We start from the raw sequence: 25,544 nt of genomic DNA, 5'->3' as shown, positions 1-25,544 counted from the left end.
GGGCATTGGAACTCTCACTGAAGGACTGTATGGATATGTGGACTCTCTACTCAGACCCTATGCCACCAGGACTCCCAGCTATCTCCGTGACACCACTGATTTCCTGAGGAAACTACAATGCATTGGTGACCTTCCAGAAAACACCATCCTGGCCACCATGGATGTAGAGGCTCTCTACACCAACATCCCACACGCTGATGGAATACAAGCTGTCAGGAACAGTATCCCTGATGATGCCACAGCACAACTGGTTGCTGAGCTCTGTGCCTTTATCCTCACACACAACTATTTCAAATTTGATGACAATATATATCTCCAGATCAGTGGCACCACTATGGGCACCCGCATGGCCCCATAATATGCCAATATTTTTATGGCTGACTTGGAACAACGCTTCCTCAGCTCCCGTCCACTCATGCCCCTTCTCTACCTACGCTACATTGATGACATCTTCATCATCTGGACCCATGGGAAGGCGACTCTGGAAAAATTCCACCATGATTTCAACAGCTTCCACCCCTCCATCAACCTCAGCCTGGACCTATCTACACGGGAGGTCCACTTCCTAGACACTACGGTGCAAATAATTGATGGTCACATTAACACCACCCTATACCGAAAACCTACCGACTGCTATGCCTGCCTTCATGCCTCCAGCTTCCATCCCGGGCACACCACAAGATCCATTGTCTACAGCCAAGCACTGAGGTACAACCGCATCTGCTCTAACCCCACAGACAGAGACCAACACCTACAAAATCTCCACCAAGCATTCTCAAAACTACAGTACCTGCACGAGGAAATAAGGAGACAGATCAACAGAGCCAGACGTGTACCAAGAAGCCTCCTACTGCAAGACAAACCCAAGAAAGAAACCAACAGGACTCCACTGGCCATCACATACAGTCCCCAGCTAAAACCCCTCCAGCACATCATCAGGGATCTACAACCCATCCTGGAGAATGATCCCACACTTTCACAGGCCTTGGGTGGCAGGCCAGTCCTCGCCCACAGACAACCTGCCAACCTGAAGCATATTCTCACCAGCAACTGCACACCGCACCATAGTAACTCTAGCTCAGGAACCAACCCATGCAACAAACCTCGATGCCAACTCTGCCCACATATCTACACCAGCGACATCATCACAGGACCTAACCAGATCAGCCACACCATCACCGGTTCATTCACCTGCACGTCCACCAATGTAATATATGCCATCATATGCCAGCAATGCCCCTCTGCTATGTACATCGGCCAAACTGGACAGTCTCTAAGGAAAAGGATAAATGGACACAAATCAGATATTAGGAATGGCAATATACAAAAACCTGCAGGAGAACACTTCAACCTCCCTGGCCACACAATAGCAGATCTTAAGGTGGCCATCCTGCAGCAAAAAAACTTCAGGACCAGACTTCAAAGAGAAACTGCTGAACTCCAGTTCATCTGCAAATTTGACACCATCAGCTCAGGATTAAACAAAGACTGTGAATGGCTTGCCAACTACAGAACCAGTTTCTCCTCTCTTGGTTTTCACTCAACTGCTAGAACAGGGCCTCATCCTCCCTGATTGAACTAACCTCGTTATCTCTAGCTTGCTTCTTGCTTGCATATTTAAACCTGCCCCTGGAAATTTCCACCACTTGCATCCGAAGAAGTGGGTATTCACCCACGAAAGTTCATGCTGCAAAACGTCTGTTAGTCTATAAGGTGCCACAGGATTCTTTGTTCCCTTCCTTGAGCGTATATTTATGGACAGACCATGAACTGCTGGAAACATATGTTTATAAATGAATAACTGATGTAACTTTTACTCTTGCATACATACAAATATGTAAATATAGGCCTGAAAAGGCCTCAAAGAGCAAGGGCTGCAGGATCAAGCCATCTTACTTCCAGGAAATGAACTGCAAACCTTCGCCATTGACTTGAGGGATCAAAAGAAACAGATTCACAGTCTAGTTTCTCATAAATAGCCATCAATTATGAAACACAGAATTTACTGATCCTTTACCAAATGTATTCTGTAGCTGATTTATACAAAATCAAATACACTATCCAAACTATTTAAAAAATGCACACACACTATGGCATACATACATGGTTTCACTGCAGTAACTCAAAAAGGTACTATCACTAAAATTTCTGAGTCATTAGTATTATTGTATCTCTTCTTTGTGAAAACCAGTAACAAACCAGCGAAAAAAGTAAAAGAAAAACTCTTTCCACCAACATCACCTCAAAAAGATAAGTGACGTTTATGTCCATGCTGATTTTTCCCTTTTTATTTGGCAAGCATTTACTTTCTACTTTCTTTCTGGTGCTATAGAAACCAGCATGGGTTCATTTTATATCCTTCTATGATGCACTCAATTTAGGGAAACAGCATGTGTTAATTACTACAGATTAGAAGGATAAGACTCACAAATGGGCACAAAAATCTTTCTGCTGAATAAGATATTATTGTTATACTGGGAGGTGTTAATGGTTGCCATCAATCAAAGACCTGGGTAAAACAGATGGGTGTTACTATGTACCTTTCATTCAGGCTAAATGGAAGAAGAAATAAAATGCCCTTTTGTGTGGTGACAGTTGAAACTATAAAAGCCACGACTCAAGGCCTCAGCAGCATGACAAGGCCTGAGTAGAAGCTAAACCATGTGGGCTGAGGGGTTTCCCTGGGGACTGACTGCAAATCCAATACAAGGGCTGGTGGATTGATTGTTTGCAGCTATGTGCACAAGAGGCAGAAAGCAATTAAAAAGCCAAGTGGAAGTGAGAAGAAAGCAAAAAAACCAATAGTAAGTGTGGCCCTGTGAGAAAGCCAAGAGAAATGCCCAAAGGAAACCTAATACTTTCTGGAAAGGAGGACTTGGATTTCTGAACAAGGAAACTGCCTCCTTTTGTTTGTTCCTATAATATTCAGGGAAACAGGACTGTGTGTTCATTCTTTGTAAATAAATAGGATTGCACCAAAATTAATTAATTAAATAAATAAATAAAAACCTGGCTCATATCATCAACTTCTTCTCCTAATGGAAACAACCTAGCCAGGCTCCAAATATTGACCAACCACTTGAGGCAATATGGTTTAAAGGGGGAAACATTATTTAAAGAAAAAAGTCTGGAACACAGTGGATTTCAGGTAGATCAAATTGTGAGCATAATACTTTAATTTATTCACCAAAAGCATAGTTTCTATTACATTTTTCTGCTAAGTAAAACTATGTTAATTAAGATGAAAAATGTCATATTTCATGGCTGTAATGTCACAGCAATGAACTGTAACTTTTTGATAACACCAAACCATAAAATAATACTTTATTATTACTGAGTTCACGTGGACAGGTTCCACTTCAAAATTTGTATCAGAATTGCCATTGTGTTTTTTTAACACAAGCTTTTTACAATCCATTTAATAACAAAAGCTATACAAATGAAAACTGCTGAGGATGCCTTCAGACCTTCATCTTGGGGATTTAAAGTAAAGTTTCCTTCATTAAAAAAATGAAGATTGATACAGCTTAAAACACAATTTTCTGCATATTTCATTAAAAATAAAAAAACTGAAAAACTAGAATTTTACTTGTGTTGAGCTTGAGATAAAAGTGGGAAATGAATTTGATGACATTTGTGCAAATATCTTGTCTCATGCTATCAATGATGAACATATAGAAACATCTGCAAGAATGCTAAATATCAACTTTTAAAGAAAAATATATTTGCCTGCTTTTAGTATCATCCCCAATAAGAACGAATACACAGTGCACCACACTGTAATGGGCTGCAAGAAAGAAGCTCAGAAATGGTATGAAAAAGCTCTTCTCAATTTATATCTCACACTGCTGATCCTCAAATTAAAGCTGGGCCGGCTCGGTAAAACGTGCATCCAAATTAATCTTGACAATCTTCTTGAAAAGCTCTATTAAAGCACAAAGCTTAAGAGCTTAACATGTATATAGCTTCTGCTTTGAAAAAGAATCAAAAAGCCCTAACTTCAAAACTGATTTTACATTCATCTACTTCTGTAATCCAGTAGGGCAACATTTAACATCTAGGTTCATGATTTTAGAAAAATTCTTCAATATGGTGACAATAAGTTAGAGATGTTGTGTTCTGTCTCAAGTAAACTTTGGTAAAGATGGTAACATTCCATGCATGAGGAAAACCTTAAGAAGGCGATGAAGCCTCATGAGGCATAATTGTGATACAGGAGGGTCAGGGAGCAGTGGGAGAGTGGTAGAGGGGAAGTATATAAGCCCTAGGCTAATTAAGGTGTGGTTCCCTGTAGACTAGGAGGGGAGGGGGGGTTGCTACAGGTTAACTGGAGCACCTGTAGTCAATTAAGGCCCTGTTAGCAGACTAATAAAACCCCCTGCTTCAGGCAGTCAGGGGAGAAGGAGGAAGGAGAGAGAACTGGAGCTTGGAGGTGTGCTATGAGACTTGGAAAATCAGAAAAACAGAGTAAGGGAGACCCTGCCCTAGCAGGGGAGGGAGACTCCCTCCCCCTGCATTTAAGGCAGGGGCGGCTCCAGGCCCCAGCACGCCAAGCGTGTGCTTGGGGCGGCATGCCGCGGGGGTGCTCTGCCGGTCGCCGGGAGGGCGGCAGGCGGCTCCGGTGGACCTCCCGCAGGCGTCCCTGCGGAGGGTCCGCTGGTCCCGCGGCTTCGATGGAGCATCTGCAGGGATGCCTGCGGGAGGTCCATCAGAGCCGTGGGACCGGCAGACCCTCCGCAGGCACGTCTGCGGGAGGTCCACTGGAGCCGCGGGACCGGAGACCGGCAGAGCGCCCCCCGCGGCGTGCCGCCATGCTTGGGGCGGTGAAATGGCTAGAGCCGCCCCTGATTTAAGGACTGAAGGTACCCCACCCAAGGAAGGAGAGGGTAAGAACCCACAGGGGTTGAGAGGGGCTGAGACTCAGAGTAAGGAGTAAACCCAGACCCCTCCCCTGCTTCCGTCCTTTACCACCTTCCCGGGCCACTGGTGGGGACCTCGGTGCCCCAAGAGCAGGGGCAAAGGGTGGCATCTTAGCCCCACACCAAGAAAAGCGCAGACCCACCATACTAACATCAGCCATCTTGTCACAAATGAAACAAAGAGATGAATGATGCAATGTTTTGTAGAAAGAAAGGACAGAAATATGAGAAGTGAAAAGATTGAGAGACGTAAATGTTTATACAATAAAAAGACTTGAAAAGCAGAGAGTTAATTCCCAAAACAAGTGGATTATTGAGAAATTAGGGGGTTGGTAGGTAGAGATACCCACCCACTAAATCAGAAAGAGAACCAAGGATATGGGGGAATTAAATAACCTACTGGCTACTGCAGGTAGTTCTTAGGAAACCGGCAACTCCCAGTGTACTCTCAATTCCCTACTGCTATATATTTTGTCCTACAGGCCAGTTAATTGGTTTTTTATTCCCAGTTGAAGATATCTACTGGGGAGATTTTTCAAAGGCAGAAATAGCAGTTTGGTACTTTATCACAGCTGACTTTCAGAAGGAGTTAGGTGTCTGTCTACTATTTGTGCCTCTGAAAATACACCCCGCCATGAGTTTAATTACAATATTAATCTTTCAGTTATGTCACTCTCTGTCCTTTGTGGAACTGTCCCACCGCAAATGTATTGTGAAACTAAGGCATTCTGAACAAACTGTCAAATTTCTACACCTTCCCACTGTGACAACTTTCCCTGTTTGTCTAAAGTCGTGCTGAACTATTTCTGCTCCAGTTATGGATCTTTGTCATCGTCTGTGCCACCTTAATTTGCCCCCCCTCCCCCGCATTATAATACAGTTTTTAACTACATAATTATATAGTATTTTTCCCCATAGGATCCCTCCTTCTTCCAGAGTCCTCATTTAAATTTTCCAGAATCAGTTCAGTTTACCTCTACACACATTATATTTTTGAAAGAAAGGGTAAATGTATTTTGTATGGTTTTATAATCGTACACTTTAAAAAAAAGAAAATATGTAAAACATAGGTCAGAAACAAAGTAAATTAACCACATAAAACTGTATAATATAAAATATTAGTGATCTCAATGTTAGCAAGGACGACTATGTTACAGTATCAAGAAGCATATATCTTAGTAGATATATGTTTCATCTTAGAACAAAAGAAAACAAAAGTAGAGTAGAGAGGATAATTTGTTAATAAAAATATCTAATTCATCTGAGACATTCAGTATTTATTGCACTAATTTTTACTGTTTGGAACACTTCTGTATCATAGTGCATTTAATTTAAAGGGTCTTTAAAGAACAAAGATATAATATAACTATTGTCCAGAAATACCTTGTAAATAAATTTAATCATAAAATTACTGAAAGTCATGATTACTTCTGAAAGCAAACTGAAAAAAATCAAAAATAACAATTCTATAAAATTCATTTATTTTTGGAAAAGGCCAAATCTGAGAGTCCCTACTCACCCAAAACTTTATGAGGAGAGAAATGGTGATTCCACCATGTATTTATTCAGCATCTCACTCATAGCATCCACTCTCTCACCAGCTCCTTGTATGTGACACACAGTGACAGGGATCAGGATTGGAAAGGAAATGATTCAGTAGCACTAAAGTCTATGGGATAGGTTGTTGTCTGGGAAAAACCTGTGATGAAGTATTTGATGATTAAATTGCTACCTGTAATCTCACACTGACCTCAAGTGGTAATTTTTACAGAAAAAGAACTGCAAGGTTTGGCCTTTTAAAACTTATTTCATCAACATAAAACTGACTTCATTCTTTATTGCCATAACATACTTAGTTATTGGGGAATTGTGCATTACTAAAGTAAGGCAGATTTACGATGTGCTGAGATGGCTCCAGGAACTGAATCAAATTTGTAAAATTAAATTCAGGTTTGAAGGAGAAGACATCACTTTATGACTCCTTTATGTTAGTCAACTGACCCATTTCCCCATAGAAGCCTATACAAAAAAACTTTGTTTCACTTGCCTTTGCATCTGTTCGACAGAGGAACAAAAATGCCCTTTAAATTGAATGATTTCCTAAACAGCATATAAACTAGATTTTTTTTCTACTGGGAAGTTATAATTCATTTCTTTGACATGTATTTTCTTTAATGAGGTAGTTTTGAATGACTCATAAATATTCAGTCTTGTAAAATGCAAACTGTGTTTTGGTGCAGTTCTGATGTGGTCCTCTTTGCAAATGATGATGCAAACTAATAACTTACAATTAAAAGAAATGAACAATAATGAGACTACTATCTCCAGTGGTCCTCCTTTTTTTCTGTATGATATGGCGTATAGGTGGTTTAACAACACATTAGAAGAGAGGAGAAGAGGAGACAATCAATACACTGCACTCACCAAAAGCCATAAGTGAGGACAGGAGTTTTAATGTATTTTTCAAAAAGTAAACATGTGCCATACCTTTTTAAAAATTCCATATACTCAGTATGCTTGATGAGGCCTGTCCTCATCATTATTGTTTGAAAACATTGCCGATCAATAGCCCAAAGTTTCACATTTACGAGAGCTGGAAAAAACAAGACAAGGGGAAAATTTAATTAGCAAATCTCAAATGTGAAAAACCTTTTGTGAACTGCAGAGGAAATTAATTATTCATGAGAACATGGAAATTACTAGCTTTTACAAACTTGAACTATTATCATAAAAATAATCTATTGGGCAATGGACTGAACATGCATGATCCAAAAATAGATCTAATTTTACTCAAAGATCTCATCATGGTATGTGGGTTTTCGGGAAAATGCCTTAGGAAGAACTGTGTCATCGGAAAGTGTTGGTGTAAATGCACATAGGAAGTTTTAACAATGTATGGTGAATGAAAGGAACAGAAAGGACTCCGTTAATCACTACAATAAGTTATATCATATACACAATTACTGATACCACATTATTTGAAAATTGTTTTAGACTTATCCATGATTTAGAGGGAACAAAATTAAGTGGGATTTGATCCTACTGCCATCAAAGTAAATGGTAAAATTTCCACTGGCATCAAAGTGTTTTTCAAGAACCCTATTCTACTATCTCCTGATGTAAGAACACTTTTAAAGGGGATGGGGAAACCTACTTTAATGAGGATTTACCCCCAAACCTTTGGTTTCAGTGTCTATGACAAATTCCAATATTGCTCAATCATGGATTATTAAAACACATCATATACTTTATAGCAGAAGTCCCCAACTAGAGAATGAGAAACACTTGTGGTCCACAAAGCACTTTCATTCATCCTCAGAGAGCTGGCTGGTCTCATGGTGCTGACTCTTTCCTATTCTCATCTGTCAAATTGAATTATGAGACAGCTAAAACTGAATTAAATATTTTTCTTCAGAGGCAAATGCTGTAGTTGCCACAGGGAGGTCTTACAATCATAAATGAGAGGGAAAAGGGTCTACACAACTTCAAATAGGAGCTGAGGTGCCTGTACAGTGGCCATGAGACAACCTTTGTATTAAGAAGCACCTATAGTATGATATTGTTAAAATCCCTGCTGTAGAAAATTTAATGATCATTTGTAGAAATTATTTGTGAAAGATTAACAGTGACTTCAGAAAACTGTTCATTACAATGAAAAGTATTACTGCTGTTGTATGTTCAGACAATTGTACTGTCTTATGAAATAGTGTTCAATGAGAGAGAGGAAAAGAAGTTGTCATATTAAAGTTGTATTCTCACTTGAAGTGAAAGCACAGATGCAGGCTCCAAAATGGTCCTGTGAGAGTATCAACTCTGACTTGGTTTAGACAATATATTCAAATTTCATTTTACATACATTAACTTAGAAACTTGGTTATACAAAAATTTATAATGGTGCTGCATTTAAATAAGAATATGTAGGGAAGCAGATTTCCTCTTTAAAGAGCACCACTTCTACTTTTGCTTTTGGGAAGTAACTCAAACTTCATATCCAGTAGAGATAGACTATCGGAAATGGAATTAGGCATAAAGAATTCACAAATATTCTTGTGAATAAAAGCCATCAAATCACTTAGCTGATATTCACATCTCCTTTAATTCACAAACATTCATATTTGTAAGTTTTATCAACTATAACATTTGCTGAAAGCAAAAGCATCACAAATACCAGCTCAAATATTTATGAGAAAATACACACCTGCAGTGCTGTAGTGGCCATGTTGAATTTTTTTTATTATTTTCACATTAAATTAGTCTATAGGACAAAATTAGAAAAGCCAACGCACAAAACGAGATTAAACTAGCTAGAGACCTAAAGGGTAATAAGAAAACATTCTACAAATATACTAGAAAAAAGAGGAAGACCAAAGACAGGGTAGGCCCGTTACTCAGTGGGGGGTGGGAGCAATATCAGAAAATGTGGAAATGGCAGAAGTGCTAACAGATTTTTTTGTTTCAGTTTTCACCAAAAAGGTTAGTAATGATTGAACATCTAACATAGAGAATGCCAGTGAAAATGAGATAGGATCAGAGGCTAAAATAGGGAAAGAATAAGTTAAAATTACTTTGATAAGTTAGATGTCTTCAAGTCACCAACGGCTGATTAACTACATCCTAGAATACTCAAGGAGCTGACTGAGCAGATATCTGAACCATTAGTGATTATCTTCGAGAAGTCATGGAAGACCGGAGAGATTTCAGAGGACTGGAAAAGGGCAAATATAGTGCCAATCTATAAAAAGGGAAATAAGGACAACCTGGGAAATTACAGGACAGTCATCTTAACTTCAGTACCCGGAAAGATAACACAGCACAGTATCCCACAGTGCACCACTGACCGCTCTGGACAGCAATCTGAACTCGGATGCAGTGGCCAGGTAGACAGGAAAAGCCCCGCGAACTTTTGAATATTTCCTGTTTGCCCAGCGTGGAGCTCCGATCAGCACATGTGGTGATGCAGTTAAAAATCAAAATAAAGAAAGAGCTCCCGCATGGACCATGCGGACGTGATCGCTGTAAGGGCAGGCAAATCTGTTCTATCAGCGCTCCGTTACAGAAGACGAATTAAAAAAACATTTTAAAAAAATCTCCAGACAGACGCCATAGCAGGGACTCAGCGCACTGCTGCGTGACAAGCGTAACGGAAAGCCAAAGAATCAAATGGACGCTCATGGACTGGAGGACTCAAGCTATCCCACAGTTCCTGCAGTCTCCGAAAAGCATTTGCATTCTTGGCTGAGCTCCAAATGCTTCTAGGGTCAAACACAGTGTCCGCGGTGGGTCAGGGCATAGCTCGGCAATTTACGCACCCCCGCCACCCACCCCCAGAAGTAAAAGGGAAAACAATCCTCTCTTGACTCTTTTACATGTCACCCTATCTTTACTGAATGCTGCAGATAGACGCGATGCTGCAGCACTCAACACCAACATCCTTGCTCCCCCCCCTGCCATGGGTGGCTGATGGTGCAATATGACTGATATCCATTGTCATCATCAGCCTATTGGCACATGGGGCAGTGCAAAAGGACTGGTAACCATGCCAACTAGCATCCGTGAGGTTGATCAAGGGCGCCTGGCCCTAATTTTTCCTGGTAGATGGTGCAGTATGGCTGGTAACCATCCTCATCATAGCAACAGGGGGCTGAGCTCCATCAGCCCCCACCCTTCATGTGTAAAGAAAAGATTCAGTTGCCCCTGGACTAGCAGAAGGATGCTGGGCTCCTCTCCTCCACACTCCTTACTGTCCTGTCTGGACTATCATAGCAGCTGGAGGCTGCCTTCCACTCATTTCTCACTAACAAGTCACTGTGTCTTATTCCTGCATTCTTTATTACTTCATCACACAAGTGGGGGGACAATGCTAAGGTAGCCCAGGAAGGCTGGGGGAAGAATGGAATCAACAGGTGGGGTTGTTGCAGGAGCACCCCCTGTGAATAGCATAGAGCTCATAATTTCTGCTGGATCTGACACAGAGCAGCTGTGCTCTCTGGTTCTCTGATACAGTGGTTCTCTAGTACACTTGCCCATATTCTAGGCAGGACTGATTCTATTTTTAGATACCAAAAAGGAGGGATTGACTCAGGGAGTCATTCCCAATTTTGGCTTTTGCGCCCCTGGCTAAGAGCAGCCAGGGGCACTTATGACAGCAACAGATGGTGCAGTGCAAAAGGACTGGTAACCATGATCATCTTTTTACCAATTTATGGATTGGTAGATGGTACAGTATGGCTGATAACCATCTCTGCTGTCATGCAAAAGCAAAAGCATGCTGCTGTGTAGCGCTGCTGAATCGCCTCTGTCAGCGGCATCTAGTACACATACGGTGACAGTCACAAAAGGCAAAACAGGCTCCATGATTGCTATGCTATGGCATCTGCCAGGGCAATCCAGGGAAAAAAGGTGCGAAATGCTTGTCTGCCGTTGCTTTCCCAGAGGAAGGAGTGACTGAGGACATTTACCCAGAACCACCCGCGACAATGATTTTTGCCCCATCAGGCACTGGGATCTCAACCCGGAAATTCCAAGGGGCGGGGGAGGCTGCAGGAACTATGGGATAGCTATGGAATAGCTACCCACAGTGCAACGCTCCAGAAGTCGATGCTAGCCTCGGACCGTGGACGCACACCACCGATTTAATGTGTTTAGTGTGGCCGCGCGCACTCGATTTTATACAATCTGTTTTACAAAACCGGTTTCTGCAAATTCGGAATAGTCCCGTAGTGTAGACGTACCCTAAGAAACAACTATTGAACATAGTCAAAAAAATTGAACAACTCCCCATCTTGCAGTATAACTAAATCTGGTGTTTACTGGGTGTGGTGCTTAACCTTCTGAAAGACATTCCATCCTTCTGATAAGCAACTGTCTCTTTTTTACAGATTTCTAGATTCCCTCTGATTACTTGATTAGGTGTTCAGGCACTAATCCTGCCTTGCTATTCTTCCCTGTACATCTGTGGACATTCAGGCACAAACCCTGCCTTGTTATCCTAAACAGAGAACAGTTGGAACCAATCAGGGCCTCTGGAACATGTTATAGACTTTTGTATCACAAGCACGGCTGACAATATACTTTCATAGATACACAGATTTAAGTCCAGCAGGGACCATTGTGATCATCTAGTCTGATCTCCTGAATAACATAGCCCATGGAACATCCCCATAATAATTCCTTGAGTATATCTTTTAGAAAAACATCCAGTCTTGATTTTAAAATATTGTCAGTGATGGATAATCCACCACAATCCTTGATAAATTGTTCCAATGGTTAACTACCCTCACTATTAAAATATATAACTTACTTCCAATCTGAATCTGTCTAGCTTCAACTTCCAACAACCGGATTGTGTTATATCTTTGTCAGACAGAATGAAGAGCTCATTATTAAATATTTGTTCCCCATGTAGATACTTACAGACTATATTTAAGTCACCCCTTAATCTTCTCTTTGTTAAGCTAAATAGATTGAACTCTTTGAGGCTCTCACTATCAAGTATGCTTTCTACTCCTTTCATCATTCTCATGGCTCTTCTCTGAACCCTCTCCCATTTATCAACATCCTTCTTGAATTATGGGCACCAGAACCGGACATAGTATTCCAAGCTAACAGTCATTGTGATTTTAGGTTGTAGAATGTCAAAGTAATTTTGAAATACATATGTCATATAAAGCAATTTTAGTTTGTAAAACAGAACAAAAATGTATTTCATTTTCTTAGCAGCTTGCTATTCACTGTAAAAGTTAATATAGGTTTCTCCTTTCAGCATTGAACTATACAGCTTAAGCTTTCTGTTCACAGTGGAGCCACTCTAACCTCTCCATGGTTATAGTTTAATCAAGTGTTCCATTATAAACCTGACTTTTAGCTCAGGAGGAACATTGTAAAACAATCAAGCAGAAATTTTGTATTTGTGATTGTATATTAGGGTGAACTTTTTCTGGAAAGCATAGGCAAATTGGGCTAGGCTTTTTGTAAGATATGAGTGTACAAAAAATTTAGTTCCTTCACCACTGGAAATTTTACCTCAAGAATAACTAAACTAGAAACTCAAAATGTGTTTTAATCTGTTGGCTTTAGTAAGAATTCATAGCCTTTGCATAATTTTAGGAGATCAGAAGTTATTTTTTAAATGTTCCATGGAGTTCCTAAAAGGTGCATAACAGCCACAACTATTTATTTCTTCATAAGTAATTTTGAATGCATAATTAATGTTCTTTTAACAAACCTTGGACATTCATCATGTTTAGCAAAGAATCCATAAAAAAAGATTAGCATAATATACTATCTTTCATCAGTTTTCTTGATGTCCAAATAACAGCACACTTTCAGAGAGCAATATAACCATCTGTGACATCTATATATATGTTCAGGGACATTAGTTCTGTGAATCAAAGAGTTAAAATGTAAGCCAAAGACAGGGGCGGCTCTACAAATCACGCTGCCCCAAGCAGCGCGGAGCGCTGCGCCGCCCTTCCCCAGTCCCGCGGCGGGTCCCCTCTTCCCGCGGCTCCGGCATCCTGGGGAGGGCGGCATTTGGCTCGATGGAGCTCCGCCCGGCATGCCTGCGGCAGGTCCACCGGAGCCCGGGACGAGCGGACCTGCCGCGGTCATGCCTGCGGCGGTCCCGTCTTCCAGCGGCTCGGTTGAGCTTCCGCAGGCATGACTGCGGCAGGTCCGCTCGTCCCGGGCTCTGGTGGACCTGCCGCAGGCATGCCGGCGGGAGCTCCACCGGAGCCAAATGACGCCCTCCCCAGGATGCCGCCCCAAGCGGGCGCTTGGCCCGCTGGTGCCTAGAGCCGCCCCTGGCCAAAGATACTGTGCCAATAAGCATGCAGATGGTCCTCTTCACCTGTGTAAATAGGTCCACCCACATGGTTCTCAGTGCAGCATCAGGGCCTTATACCATATTGTATTATTGTAAGACATGCAGGATGAAATCCCTATCCGATTGCAATTAATGGGAATTTTGCCATTGACAACAGTGGAGCCAGGATTTCACCCACAGCCTTAAGTTAAAAGAAGGTAATATTATTTTACAGGCTTTGGGATCTTAGTCAGTTTGGTATTGATTTTTCTTGGTCTCTTCACCGTCCAGTGTAATCAACACAGGAAGCCTTTGCATCTGAATGGAGCCTCTCCAGATCCTCTCTCACACATCGCAATGTCCGGGAAAACAATGACAGCCTGATGTAGAACACAAAGAAGTGTGGGAGGAGGGATACAAGGTTGACAGTAATAGTCCACAAGGTTGATTGTCCCCTTTTTATTCTTGTATGAAAGACTAGAGTTAGAACTCACCTTTCTTTTATGTATCTTTGTTTTCAAAATGAATATACAACATTTGTTGGACAACTGTTGTTTGACAGTTATTGTACTACTGTTAATTAAACAATACTATTCTGATATCAGTATGTATATAAAATATATTTCCGCAGAGATTACATAAACATTTCAGAGTAATTTAGTGTTAAAATATGAATTAATGAATTTAATATTGACATTTAACTAATGGGGTGAGCCACGTTTTTGGCCAGATGTGGCACTGCAGGTGAGCTCTACCTTCCCTTCCCCCAACTGGGTGTCAGCTAATCTAATTGCACAGATCAGGAAAATGAGAAGCCAAAACAAACTAGTCAAAAGAAATATGTCTCCTTTAATGAAGCCCCAGGCAAGGAGCACACGTAATAACAAATCAAAGGCCCTTACCCAGGTCCCAAAGTAAATGTCTAAAACAAAGTCTCTGTGCCTGGTCAGGTTAACCTTCCAGATCTGGAAAGAAATCACCACCCAGCTCGAGCAGACATATTTAGTCTAGCTGTGATTGAATTAGTGCACTACAAATAGAATAAAGAACAAGGAGTACTTGTGGCACCTTAGAGACTAATAAATTTATTTGAGCATAAGCTTTTGTGGGCTAAAACCCACTTCATCGGATGTATGCAGTGGAAAATACAGTAGGAAGATATATATACACAGAGGACATGAAAAAATGAGTGTTGCCATATTAACTATAACAAGAGTAATTAGTTAAGGTGGGCTATTATCAGCAGGAGAAAAAAAAACTTTTGTAGTGATAATCAGGATGGCCCATTTCCAACAGTTGACAAGAAGGTGTGAATAACAGTAGGGGGAAAATTAGCATGGGGAAATAGGTTTTACTTTGTGTAATGACCCATCCACTCCCAGTCTTTATTCAAGCCTAATTTAATGGTGTCCAGTTTGCAAATTAATTCTAATTCTGCAGTTTCTCATCGGAGTCTGTTTTTGAAGGTTTTTTTGGTTGGAGTATTGCAACTTTGAGGTCTGTAATTGAGTGACCAGGGAGGTGGAAGTGTTCTCCAACTGGTTTTTGAATGTTATAATTCTTGACATCTGATTGTGTCCATTTATTCTTTTGCATAGAGACTGTCCTGTTTGGCCAACATACATGGCAGAGGGGCCAAGCCAAACAGTCTCTACGCAAAAGAAGTGGGTTTTAGCCCACGAAAGCTTATGCTCAAATAAATTTGTTAGTCTCTAAGGTGCCACAAATACTCCTCGTTCTTTTTGCTGATAAAGAACTAACTAACTAACTAACACGGCTACCACTCTGAAACCTAAGAATAGAATGTAGCTGTAGGCTGTGGGATGGACTGGCCACCCCAGAATGTGCCTGTCAAAGACCCTAAGGACATTCTCAGGGTCACTAGCCCATCCTGCTGCTTGAACTATTGCAGTTATATCTATTTTAAGCATGCTAGTTTGATCAGAGATGGCTTCTATCTCCTTGAACTAGGACTCACATCCCAGCTCAAAATGTAGACTTACCCTAAGTGTCACAAAGGTAAATGCAGAGAAAGAAGATAAAATGGTGGAGTTACCTGAGAAGATTAACCGATAACGTGCTATGCTAGTGTCCGTCTAAATTAATTTATGTCCTGATAAACTTCCTTTATTCAAACACTGCATATGAAGAGAAATGTGATTTTTATATTTTCTGATGACATTTTCTTAAGTGTATTTTTCTCCCAATCGAAGTTAAATCTTAGAGGGCTCACTGGATAGAGGATCACAAGATTTAGGACTTGGCTACATGGGGAAACGGCCCAGAATAGCTCTTGGGATGTTCTAAACCACAAAAAAAGAATGGTTAGAGAATGCCTACGCTGTAGCTGGAAGTGTGCTTCCCAGCTTGGATGGACAGATGTGAGCCAGCTCTGCTTGAGCTAGTGCACTAAAAATAGCAGTGTAGCCAGGGGTAGCACAGGCAGCTGCTCAGGCTAGCTGCTAAGTACTTAGTCGGGGGGCGGGGGTGACGAGGAGAGAGGGGAGGGGAATCAGGTTTGTACTCAGATGGCTAGCCCAAGCCACCACCTGTGCTACCCTCGGCTACACTGTTATTTTTAGTGTGCTAGCTTGGGCAGAGCTAGTGCATATCTGTCCATCTGAGCTGGGGAGCATACTCCCAGCTGCAGCGTTGACATAGCCTTTATGCAAAATAAGAGTGTCCATATGAAAAGCTAGTGCAGAATAGCTATTGTACTTTAAATTCACATCCTAGTTTATTATGCAATAGATTCACCATGCAGACAAACTCCTACTGATAAAACACTAAACAGTTGTAATATTTTAAAAGAAGCTAAATTCTTGAGGCTGCTCATACAGTACTTACAATCTCTTATCTATTCCAGTTTTCATTTGCTTAGTGAAGCCTTTCAGTTTTTTCCAAGGATCACTGAGTGACTCAATCACAAATAAATTACTACACTAGCTGAATATTTTATTGGAATTGAAATTTTCTCATTGCCTGGGATAATATATTGGGTTCATGTTCTCAGTGTAGCTTTTAGCCTACTGTGACACACAGGCCCATTTGTAGATCACCATTCTGTCAGCAGCTCTGGTCATGCCTGACATACTCACTGCATCTAACACAATGTTGTCAGAATCTGCAGCTAAACGGTGGCATGTCACTGGAACACTAATAACTCACTGATCATTAATATTCCTCTGTGATGTATGCACAGGATATGTACAAAAAGTTATGAATATGTGCTAGAATTAAGATTTTAAAATCTGTTTGGCAAGCAATGCATAAGTCAGTCTGCCCTTGCAAAGGAACATGTATTTGTTTGTTTGTCCAGCCTGCTCATCGGGAAGACACAATGAAGGTCTATTTAAGTATAAGGTAAACAAAGTTATTCCGCAGGGGATTAGACAGCGTGGCATCTACACCTCAGCAGGAGGGAGAAATTTTACCTGAGCTATAGAAACCAGGGATCTGAACATCAAATAGTAAGTCATTGAATCAACTGTTTGTTTACAATATTACTGTATTATAAAAGGGTACCAAGTAAGGTCTTTTCTGAAATCTAATGACACACTGGTGATGAATATGATTGTGAAAGATATGCATGTATTAATACTATATGAGGAAATATGGATACTTAATGATATTATGCTTTAAAATTGATGACCAAAAAACAATGGAAGCCCCATTTACATACAAATCAGCTGGAGGATGGGAAGCCCATAGGAAGGGAAGAACAGTGTGATGACATCCTGAGTCTGGGTATAAAACAGTAAGTTTGGGAAGATATAAAATGAGAGAGGAGAAGCCATCTTGGCATGGACACACACAAGGGGCCAGAGCTCGTGCAAGCTGAAAAAGATGGGTTTTTCAACCATGGGGGTTAAAGTCTCTGGGCATAGAAGATTTGTAAGGACCTTGAACAAAGACTGTAGCTACTTAAATTAGGTCTTAGCCCAGGGGTCGGCAACCTTTCAAAAGTGGTGTGCCGAGTCTTCATTTATTCACTCTAATTTAAGGTTTTGCGTGCCAGTAATACATTTTAATGTTTTTAGAAGGTCTCTTTCTAGAAGTCTGTAATAAATAACTAAACTATTGTTGTATGTAAAGTAAATAAGGTTTTTAAAATGTTTAAGAAGCTTCATTTAAAATTAAATTAAAATGCAGAGCCCCCCCAGAGTGGTGGCCAGGATCCAGGCAGTGTGAGTGCTACTGAAAATCAGCTTGCGTGTCGTCTTTGGCACGCGTGCCATAGGTTGCCTATCCCAGTCTTAACTATTAGAAAGCATAGTTTTATTTTTGTTTGTTTGTAACCCTTTCTAACTTTATTCCTTCTACTTGGTATCATTTAAGCTATGTTCTTTTGTTAATAAACTTCTTTACCACTCAGATCCGTATGTGAAACAAAGGGTATATTTACTCTAGTTAAGTTAATAAGCTGTGATGTGCTTTTGTCTCTCTAAAAGTAGCAAACAACTCATATTATTATTTCTCTGAGTATTCCAGGAAAAGGATGGAAACTTCAGGGCAGACAGTATAGGGAAAATTTGGGATTAGGAGCATGTTGGTGTTTCCCCTGCATGTGGTAACTGGGTTATAGAGACTAAAGTGGGGACATTGTGATGTAGGCAGGCTGCTGGGGTCAGAGCACTGAACCAGTGCTGAAAAGCACACAGACACTCAGGATACTGCATGCTTGTATGCTGGTCTGGAAGCATCCTGACAAAAGAATCACAGCAACAGAGCATTTTGAGGAACTAGGGATTACAGGACAGGTGCTGACACCATCCCTCACTGGTCTGGACTATGCCCCTGAACGTAACACTTTCCATATCCAAAGAGTTGTTTAAATGATCTGTGAGTAGCATGATGAAGCTTATATAGTTAAACAACAGGCACAATAAATATTAGCATCTTCAGGGTTGTTTTGGAAGCAGCAAATTGTAAAACTTTCCAACAGAAATTTAAGCAATTTCCATTTTTTTTTATCATCAGTTCCCAAGGAATTATTGAAAAATTACTTTGATCTAGGATGCCTTGGTTTTCAGCTACTCATGGAATATAGTTTATATCTTATAAAATAATGATGAAAAGCATATGCACATCTAACTAAGTAGAAGCACAACATTAAATTGTTCTATCTTTCCAGATACCTCATGATTGAGCTACCAGCAGACTCCAAGTCTGGATATTGCAAAGAGTGCTATGGAGGGAATGTACTTAGTTAAGAGTAGAATAAAAAGGTAAGTAACTGCAATCTGAAACACTTCTGTTCCAATTTCTAATACTGGTGAGTAAGAATATGAGTTTATTCTAATACCAATGGATTTTCAATGCTTCCCCTAACTGAAATCTATAGTAGTAAATTATCATCCAATATTCTGCAAAAGCGTCTACAAATCTCATGTCATAAGGGTCACAGTATGGCCTGACTCTTGCTAACTGACTAACATGCATTAAAATCCCCTTCGAATCCTTATTAATTCTTTCCTTGCTTCCACACTCCCCCCTTTTGTACTTCTAGTACAACAAACAATTTCAAATCTCAATTCGCATTAAACCATGGAGTTTAGATTCTACAGCAGATATGTCAACCTGAGGGGTTGTCAAGGGATGTAATGACAATGCATGATTAGCATGATCATGAAAGGTATTTTACTATAATTATGTTTTTTTCAAAAACAACAACAATAACATAATCCTAAACTAACTAACAACACGACAAACAATAACATTCCCATAGGAATAATATAATGGGGCTGTTGTACAATTTTGATCACAAAGCATAAAACATCATACCTAGTACATAAAGTAAACACTCTATAAGCTGTATGAAAGGCATTCTTTTCAGCTTAATATATATTCTAAGTTAAGGGTAAATGTGAATTTGCCCTTGCAATTCAGAGATTCTTTGAACCTTTGGTAACAATGAAAGCAAATTTTGAAACCGATCAGGCACTACCCTAGTCCAATCAAAATATACCTGAAATCTAAGAGCTACTTGCAACATTCTATCTGCATTCTATCTGCAGGCCAGTAAATGATATAATTGCCTGCAGCAGTGGTAAGATCAATATGTATATCTCGTCAAGTGTTATTCTAGGGGTACTGTCTATAAATCATGGAAGGTATACCAGGTGGTCTAATTTCCCAGATGTCTCGGCAAATAATTCAGTTCCACATGCATCCTCCCCATGGACCCAGCAGGATTCGGTATGTGGGAGCCCACACCCATCCTAACCGGTCCATATGCTTGGAAGGAGCACTGTGAATGTCCACACTTCCATCCAGAAAGTGTCCAAGTATGTTTTCATGACCACAGATCAGATGGTACTCCTGACGTGTCTGTAAGGGCAGTGGGCCAAGTCTGGTCTAGATCCCACTGCAATGCCTTCCCAGCCTCAGTGATATTGCAATACCATCTCTATCAGTAACTTCTGGGTCATAGAACTAAGGGCTGAAATGACATGTAACTTACCAACTCCAGCCTGTACTGAAGATAGCTGAGCTTCAAAAATAAGGCTAGTGGCCTTTTCTAGTTGGCCCAATTTCTTATCATGTTCTTTGCTTTTAAGATATTGGCCCTAGCCCACAGGGATCTGCTCAATTCCCTTTTTGTCCAGAGGAAATAACCCAGGCCTTTTGTTGTGCTAATCTAATGGCAGCCCCTTGTGAGCAATCTGGGTATGTAGAAGTGATTTGAAAACCTGATAAGGGCAATGTCATTTAAAATCCAATTAGGGAGGGCAATACATACTGAAGGATTTATCCAGAACACAGGGTGCAGCCTGTAGAATAAACTCCAAAATCCAATTAATACCACACTCCCAAGCACGGGTCCCACAAATTTCTTCCTGCCAGTATGTAATTCTTTGTTTCTTCACCAGGGTCAGTTCTCAATAATTTTATATTTGAACGACTAAAGATAAAACTATGCTACAGAGACTCAGGAAAACATTTTTTTTCAGTCAGACAGAGACTACAGTTGATCTTAAAGAAAATAAACCAAGAATCTGCTTTTTTCATTTTCTCTGCTACTAGGAAACATTGTCAGTAAACAAAACTGATAAAATTCACAGAAAGCTATGAAAACAGTTCACTTATTGCATTCCAGGGACTGCACCTCACCTTTTAGAACATATGCACACTGCAGCTGGGAATGTGCTTTTCAGCATGAATAAATAGACGTGCTAGCGCTATTCAAGCTCGAGTGCTAAAAACAGATGTGTAGTTGTCCAAGTACATACCCAGAAGGTCCAGTGGGGTTTGTACTCAGGTAACTAACCCAAGCTGTCACCTGTCCAGCTTGCTTGTCCTGCTCCCAGATATGCTCCCAGTTATAGTGTAGATGTACCCTTACATGTCCAAACCTCTCTAAGCAAAGAGAGGATAAGAGGAAAGGAAAAAGGGAGAGAATCAGAACAACACCGAAGTTACAGTGAGTCCAAAAGCCATTCTGCCAGTGGAGGACAGGGAGCATCTCAGTGAATGATGCACCTCCATAGCTCCTAAAAGGAGCTATTGTTCATGTCAGGCTAGCATGTGTTGCAATACTTAGTAGAAAATCATAGAATAGTAGGACTAGAAGGGACCTCAGGAGGTCATCTAGCCCAGTCTCCTGCACTCATGGCAGGACTAAGTATTATCTAGACCATCCCTGACAAGTTTGTCTAACCTACTCTTAAAAATTTCCAGTGATGGACGTATGTGTGCTGGGTATATGACTATGGTTCCTAACCAGCAGATACCCTGTCTAATTGTGGCCATGGAATCCCAGTGGGATTTTTAGCTCTAACTACTGCTGTGTTGAAATTCTATCCCACTTGTGCAAGGGTACACTGAGGGCAGGTGTCAACACTCATTACTACTGTGCAGCAAAGGGCAGGATTTGCCTTGTAATTATAAACACTTCACAATAATCATCCTCAAGTGAAGTAAGATGTAAACTTTTACAAGCCTTCTGAAACAGATAATAAAGGCCTATGTTAGGCTGATCTGGGTTAGCTTATGGGTTATTCCATTTACCCTAGCTTTCCATTTCCTACCTTGAAATTTTAATCCTTTTTGTTTAGTTCTAGGAGATAAATGTTATCTCCAGGTAGTAGAGTTCAAATGTCAGAAATGTGCATATGGGCATCACAAAACCATGATACACTCTGAATGGGAGTATCAAAAGAGCAACATTGCTCACTTGGAGCCGTGATGGTAATTGCTGTTCAAAAGTAAGCCAAATGTTTGAATATCTGGAGTGTTTACAGGCCAAAGATGAGAGATCTAATTTGATATGTAGGCTTTTTCAATAAGAAATGAAAGCCTGTCCTTTCCTGTAGGCACAACACTGATAGATGCACTAACAGCTGTGCAGAGAGGCATGCACTGTGTCTGTCGCTGTTATGGCTTTGCTCTTGGTAGTGCTAATGGGCTAATTTTCTTAAGGTCTAACTGTATCACCCAATCCTCTTATAAAGGGGAAAATAACATCCATGTTTAAAAAGCAATTGTGTTTGTCTAATATCTTACTTGTACAAGAAGCTGCCACCTCCAAAACATTGAGAATAAAAAGGGGGAAAAATGAGAAGGAGAAAATATCCTAAGGCCTCAGCAGTAGCTTGGAAAACACCAGAGAGGGACAAAAAAAGTGAGTTCCAACACTGGACTCTAATCCCCGTCCCAGTTGTGACAGCATATTACGCTACATCCGAGCACATATTTTTGCACATCTATGTTGCAAACTGCTTTAGGGTTTTTTAAGTGATGACAGAAGCATTAGCATGTGCTATATATTAATGCTTCATACTACCTTCTTAGGGCTCAGTTTTGCCTTTTTTTAACCAAAAAACCCATGTACTTAAACCAGGTACTATTCTGCACTCTATAGGAGGCTCACATTATTGTCCTTTGTGTCTTGGCAAATTTGTTTGTGCTAATATAGCTGTGAGCAGGGTTTCCATATCAGGGCCGCCCAGAGGATTCCGGGGGCCCGGGGTCTTCGGCGGCGGGGGACCCTTCCCTTCCGGGACCTGCCGCCGAAGTGCCCCGAAGACCCGCGGCGGGGCCCCCCCGCCGCCGAATTACCGCCGAAGCGGGACCCGCCGCCGAAGTGCAGCCCGGTCTTCGGCGGTAATTCTGCGAGGGCCGCGCGGTCTTGGGGCGCCCGGGTCCCGGAAGGGAAGGGCCCCCCGCCGCCGAATTACCGCTGAAGACCGAGCTGAACTTCGGTCCTGCTCTGTCTTCAGCGGTAATTCGCCAGCGGGGGGTCCTTCCGCCCCGGAGAGGAAGGACCCCCCGCCGGCGAAGACCGGGAGCGAAGAAGCTCCTGCGCCCGGCCCCGCAAGACTTTTCCGGGGCCCCTCGAGTGAGTGAGGGACTCCACTCCAGGGGCCCCGAAAAACTCTCGTGGGGGCCCCTGTGGGGCTCGGGGCCTGGGGCAAATTGCCCCTCTTGCCCCCCCTCTGGGCGGCCCTGTTCCATATGCAAATATTGACCTCAGTTACACAAAATATAACTCATATAGTCACCCATCTAGGAGTAGTTATTTTCAGGGTCAGTTTAGTTGTATTTACTAAGTACATAGGGCAGAGCCTCAGCTTGTGTAAGTTGTCATAGCTCCATTGAAGTGAGAATTTATATGTTTAGAGTCTGCCCTTTTCTGCTGGCAATGTTGAGGAGAAGCAGAAATCAGCCATGCTGGGATACAGAGAGGTAAGCAATGGGGTGGGGTTGGGGAGGATATGGGGCAAAGCTGGGTAGAAAGAACAAAGGATGGGGAGAGGGAGAGGGATAGAAATAGAGAGGGAGAGGGACATAGTAGCGGTTGGAGATGTTGGAGAGAAGGACAGAAGGAGGACAGAAGCCAGTGGAAAGGGAGAGCAGAAGTTGGGAGGACAGGAGCTGAGGTTAGACAAGAGCAGAGGATGAGAGGTGCAGGACACGGAGGGTGGGAGCAGAGGGGGAGGGTGCCAGGAGTCAGGGCAGAGTGATTCAATATAAGCAGTGTGAGAGGGAAAGAGGGAGGGAGGGAGGCAGGAGCTGGGGGCCAGAGGTGGGGGTAATAGGAATTAGGAGACAGCGTGTAATTCCATGAGCACACGCTACTTTTTCCACTTCAGTAGAAAATATTAGGACAGCCTGATTTGGCCTTTCTCAATAAAATCTTCAATTAACTTCAATGGACATTTCTCCTGCATAAGAATAGCAGAATCAGGACCTGTAACAACTTGGTTAATATTATCTTAGAAACAATGGGTGGAATTCTAACTCCATTGATATCAACAGGAAAACTCCCGCTGACTTCAGTGGAGCCAGAACATCACTCAATAAATTTGGAATGTCCTGACTTTTGTATGCTTGATCTCACAAACTTAATATTGTGATTATAATTTTTTTCCATAAAATGTCCCAGTTTTTAAATGTAAGTAAATAAGAGCTAAGATAAAAATAAAAGAAAAACAACACTGAAGAAAATCAAGGTTTTTTTAAACTCACAATGTCTCAACGGAAGGAGTCTTTTATAAATGTTTACTTATTTGAGGCATTATTGTATTTAAGTCTCCTTAATAAGTGTTTAATTTAAAGTATTTTTATCATACCTGTCTTTACCACAGGTGGCCTTATGTGACTGGGTAGTCTGCCCCTTAAGGGTAGTAGTGGCTAGTTACATTAATTTCTTAAGAAAGGTTTCTTCATAGCTATTTATCATAGAATATCAGGTTTGGAAGGGACCTCAGGAGGTCACCTAGTCCAACCCCCTGCTCAAAGCAAGACCAACCCCCAGAGAGATTTTTTATCCTAGTTCCCTAAATGGGCCCCTCAAGGATTAAACTCACAACACTGGGTTTAGCAGGCCAATGTGCAAACCACTCACCCCCATGCTGGAATCACCATGCTTGCTAATAGTGCTGACATCACATTTAATTTAGATGAGATGGGAACAGATCAGAGAGGACATATGGTAACAAAGACTGTTTTAGATACCGTGTTATCTCTGAGATAAAATGTGGAGGTCAGAAGAGGTCCCAAGGTCTTGGATGCACAGCTATATGAGCGAACCAAGAATGGATTAATCCTATCTGACTGCCAACATGATAAATTGATAAAAATAAATATTAATAAAAAACTAAAATAAAACATTTTATATAAGCAGGTTTAATACAAAACAGCTTTCTACTGGAACTTCTTTGGTCAAAGGGAAAGGATATGACTGAAGGAAATGTACTAAATAAAAGATTTGTTACATAACAAGAAGAATACACAGAAGGCACAAAATCCTCTTCATAAAGTTTTAGCAAATCCAGTCAAAGTATTTTTTTCGTACAGTGTCAAATGTACAATTCTGTATAAGCATTTTTTTGTCTGATTACCTAACATTAACTCTAGCCCATATCTACTTATATCCTTTTTTCACCACCCTTTTCCTAGGATAAAATTATTTATAGTTTTTAAAAAAAAATCCATTTCAGTTCAGTGGTCTTATCATTAGCTACAGAGACATCATTAAGCTCGGGAAAGACAGGGAGGTCTGAAATGAAGTATTGGAGGTGTCTGCAGAAATGACTTAGGGTCTAAATTAAGATCATAATTTCAGTTTATCTTTAATAATAAATAAGTAAATAAATAGCATAATGCAATTAGTATTTAATTATAATTAATATAATTCATTCCCTTCACTCAGTCACACTGAAAAATTGGGCCCGCTCCTTCTCCCATTGAAATCAATAGGTCTGTGTGCACCATTAAGAAAAAAAAAAACTTAAAAACAAAACCCAAAGATACAATCCATCTTCACCCTTCCTCTACTTATTCTTTAAAGGAAAATTTCTGCCCTCAGTTATACCTAT

The 25,544-nt window shown here is 41.0% G+C and overlaps 1 protein-coding gene across 9 annotated transcripts in view; it reads right to left on the bottom strand.

Moving 5' to 3' along the window:
- The window catches only part of PRKG1 (protein kinase cGMP-dependent 1), an 885,489-nt gene that overhangs the window by 321,134 nt on the left and 538,811 nt on the right, over positions 1-25,544 (bottom strand). For all 9 annotated transcript variants that reach the window (XM_039547328.1, XM_039547329.1, XM_039547324.1 and 6 more), the window contains one exon: positions 7,407-7,512. In XM_039547328.1, coding sequence (XP_039403262.1) covers positions 7,407-7,512 — 106 coding nt within the window. The remainder of the gene's footprint in view (positions 1-7,406; positions 7,513-25,544) is intronic.

Source organism: Mauremys reevesii, linkage group 7 (genome assembly GCF_016161935.1).
Source record: "Mauremys reevesii isolate NIE-2019 linkage group 7, ASM1616193v1, whole genome shotgun sequence".
Classification (NCBI taxonomy): Eukaryota; Metazoa; Chordata; order Testudines; family Geoemydidae; genus Mauremys; species Mauremys reevesii.
This window is presented reverse-complemented; position numbering and strand designations above follow the sequence as displayed.